The following is a 3,793-nucleotide window of genomic DNA, read 5'->3' as shown; positions in this document are numbered from 1 at the left end:
TGACGATGTGCATGCGTGTGTATGTGTATGTGCGGCTGCTTGTACTAGCCCAGACTTAAGCTGGTTTTATAGTGCTAGCCCACTGAGATACCAGTCCTTGTTGTACCCATTAATGCCGAGCGCCAGGCAGGGACCAACAAGTACCATATTTTAACGTCTTTTGGTATGACGCGGTCGGGGATCGAACCCGCGACCTTCCGCTCTCTCTACATGAGAGATACCAATTGAGGCGGTTTATCTCGGTTCGACAAAATGATTATATTACGGTAGTCTAGTGGAAGTTATATCAGGATATTGTTATCTTGGACCACTACACCACGGAGGCGGTCAGTAGTAGTAGTAGTAGTAGTAGTAGTAGTAGTAGTAGTAGTAGTAGTAGTAGTAGTAGTAGTAGTAGTAGTAGTAGTAGTAGTAGTTGTTGTTGTTGTTGTACTTGTAATGTCATTAAAAACAAGACATACCGGTAGTTGATTATACATTAAATTAAAAAAAAACAAGAAAAAAATGGAAATTATTTTGTTGGCTGTGTACAATGTCTGAAATACTTAAATATGCTGCCAAAAGACCGAAAACAAATACCCAAGATTCCTGTGACGTAGTTGTTTCAAACTCAAAGAGGAAACTACATAATAAAGATAACTTGTTTGTCAGGTTTGATTTAAGGGGGGTGCTTGCTTCATAGATTTTTAGACGATGCATTGAAATTAATACGAAGTTGAATCCTGACGCCACGCCTTGTAAATATATTTTGGAACTTTCGTCGGAAACTTCACGATGTGGTCATACATAATACCATTCTGTACTTCATGTTTATAACAACAAGGGACAGATCAGGTAGCCGAGTGGGTAAAGCATTCTCTCGTCACGCGGGTTCGATTCCCTTATGGGTACAATGTGCGAAACCATTCATGATATACCCTGCCGTGAAATTGGTGAAACTTTGCTAAAATCGGCGTAAAACTTCACTAAACCAACCCAAACCGAAACCCACCAGCTCACAATACGCCAGCATGGCTGACTTGGGAAGAGGTATTAAGTGACACACTTACTTTGCTGCCATTGCCTTCATGCTCAACCTCACACTGTCCACGCTCGTCCGGAGGTCTCGTTCATGACTGGCCTCGGTCACCTCGGCCACCTCCAGCATGTGCAGGTTGACATAGTCACGTGTGTTGCCTGGACATAAAGATATTGGTCATATGTATACCGCGGGCTGCATATGACGTCATCAGTTTGTGACGACGTTGAAACGGTGACAATATCAGTTCAACCAAAGAGTATGATTACTTCACCATTATAAAAGAGGTTAGCAATAGTGGCAAAATCATCTCCATAATCATAAATAGAAAGGTCAAATTCCAATTTCCGCCGCTTTTATAAACATCACGGCGGGGACACCAGAAATGGGCTTCACACGGAGGTCGTTTAGAGCCAACGTTTTAACCACTAGACATCATTTCTGGAAGCATCACGGAAGCACGTGCGTTTAATGTTAACTTTAAAAATCTAGATGCTTCCCAGGGGAAGTAAGTTCAGCGGCAGCACCAAATAGCCTAAATATTTGAATGGCATTTAGAAGTGATGAACATGAAAGGGACATTTACAGATGTTAACTTCTGCAGTATTATAATTATCTATGCCACTATTCATTCAGCTCGCTTCCATGTCTATCACTATCAACAATCACCTTTGCCGTCTTATCGCTGTTTTTCTCACGTGTACATATATAATCTGTCACGCTATATATAAACATAAAGTGACAAGGGCATTATCCCCATAATCCAGTATGACATTTTTTGTTTTATCGCGATGTGTAAAAATGTAACAATATGGACTAAATTACCTCTGTTGTTTGATCATTATACAACTATAGATTGATGATGTGCAGTGGCGTTCTCAGCGATCATTGACGTCAAATTATGGCGTTTTATATAAAGAGAGTATTGTATTGTTACAACTTTTAAGACAGATCACTTATTGCTCACGGCTGTTACGACTTACGTCCCATTATGTTCGCTAATGTATGGCTTAAGTGTGTGATGAATGTATGGCCTGACGAGTATGACGTCATCAAACCATGTAAGGAAACAATCGATTAATGTGTACGTTTTTGTCCTTACCAAACCGGGGACGGAGCGTTAAACACGTGCATTCAGCAAAATATTAGCACTGAATTAATTTAGCCATATTCTTTTACCAATACATGGTAAATATAAAAACTTTAAACCCCATTTAGAGAATCGAATAAGAATTTGCAGACTGATTGAGTAAATGACCTCTGTAGTAAAGAATGGTTGAAGGGAAAGTAGCATTTGGCGTATTGGCAGTAACAGAAGAAGTTTCTGGAAACATAACTGTTATTAGTCTCAAACAAAATGATCTTCTGAATACCATCGAGAGACAACGCCTTTGTATCATACACAGCTATAATTACTTCTGTTGGATGATATCTGACGATGGGCAACCACCTCAGATGTACGAAAACCTAATCCTGCCACTTTCGTAGTATCAAATATTTTTTCAGTGAAATTTCTCCTTCCTGCGGTTATGTTGCCGGTGCTTTTGAGTATTTTCTCGTTGTTTCAATTATGTTCTTGTTGCTTCGATTAATTTATCGCTGCTCCAGTTTCTTTCAAAAAGGTAAATAACGATAAAATATACCAAAGCACCGCCAAAAAATTGACAGCAACGACACATTTCACTGAAAACAATATGTGATGCTACAAAAGTGGCAGCTTAAGGTTTTCGTACAGATTATAGTTTAACTGTGATACCTTACGAAATGTACTTCACAGCGGACGGATCGGATAATTAAGACATAAAGTATATCAAGCCATATTTCTTCAAGCCGTACGTATCACGGTTTGGTATATCTGCAATATTGTAAATTTGGGAGCCAATTTAAAAAAAAATCCCAAAAACTACAAAAAAACCCACCTTTTTAATTCTAAAAAAAAAATATATATATATAAAAAGTGTATCAAGAACAACGGAATTTAAACCTACAAGCTAGAACACGTCAAAAGTAAAATGTGTGTTATTTAAGGAAATGTTATTGTCGCTGTTGTTTATTATTACAGCAAGATGTTAGCATAATGTTACTGTGGTATATGCCGATTGTCAATATAAAGCTCCTGTTTCCATCCAACAGCTGTAAAGTATAACTTATAGCGGTACTCACTTGTCCGAATTCTATCTGCATTGTAGAAGATGCTTTGGCTCGTAGGCCTCACAAATTGAGAAACTGATGTTTCACAGAACACCACAAGAATAAGCACGCATTTTCTCCAGCTATCCAGCATGTTTCTCAGATTCAAAGGTTAGTATGAAACCAGCCGGTCAATAGTGTCGCTTTTATAGTCAAACGTCACTGGAAAACTATTTCATCATCGTGAGTGACATCTTTATCTTACCTAAGATTGATTAAGTACGTACAACCGACGTCTGTGTACATACAACAAGAAGTCTTCCTTCGGCTGACATAAGATTGCCTCAGGCGATGATACGTCTCTCTATACGATGTCACAGTCGGTGATGTGTGTTTGCGACGTCGCATTGTAGGTGTAGTTATATTATTGTGATATACAAGGCGTTATTGTACACTGCGGCTTGCTGTGTTTACAAAACACAATGATAATTCACATACAGATCCTATTGTGCATCCACGTTACGGCGTGGGACATGAATACGTAAGACAGGGTAATTCTATATATAACATATGGTGCATGAGACTTTAAACTGTGTGCATTCATTTATCTTGTTAATAGTTTGTGTCAACTCGTGGGTTGTCGTC

At 38.8% G+C, this 3,793-nt stretch overlaps 1 protein-coding gene across 2 annotated transcripts in view; it reads right to left on the bottom strand.

Annotated features, from left to right (window-relative positions):
* LOC124288440 (peroxidasin-like) overlaps positions 1-3,502 on the bottom strand; it is a 13,890-nt gene extending 10,388 nt beyond the window's left edge. The window contains exons 1-2 of one of the 2 annotated variants that reach the window (XM_046724957.1): positions 3,182-3,502; positions 1,050-1,176 (exon numbers count right to left, since the gene is read on the bottom strand). In XM_046724957.1, coding sequence (XP_046580913.1) covers positions 1,050-1,176; positions 3,182-3,302 — 248 coding nt within the window. In that variant the 5' untranslated portion in view covers positions 3,303-3,502. The remainder of the gene's footprint in view (positions 1-1,049; positions 1,177-3,181) is intronic. The other variant, XM_046724958.1, reaches the window with a different exon arrangement.
* Between the last annotated feature and the right edge of the window lie 291 nt (positions 3,503-3,793).

This window comes from Haliotis rubra, unplaced genomic scaffold (assembly GCF_003918875.1).
Source record: "Haliotis rubra isolate DU_JTF1 unplaced genomic scaffold, ASM391887v1 Scf418, whole genome shotgun sequence".
NCBI lineage: Eukaryota > Metazoa > Mollusca > Gastropoda > Lepetellida > Haliotidae > Haliotis > Haliotis rubra.
The sequence above is the reverse complement of the archived record's forward strand: the minus strand, read 5'-3'. Positions and strand labels throughout refer to the sequence as shown.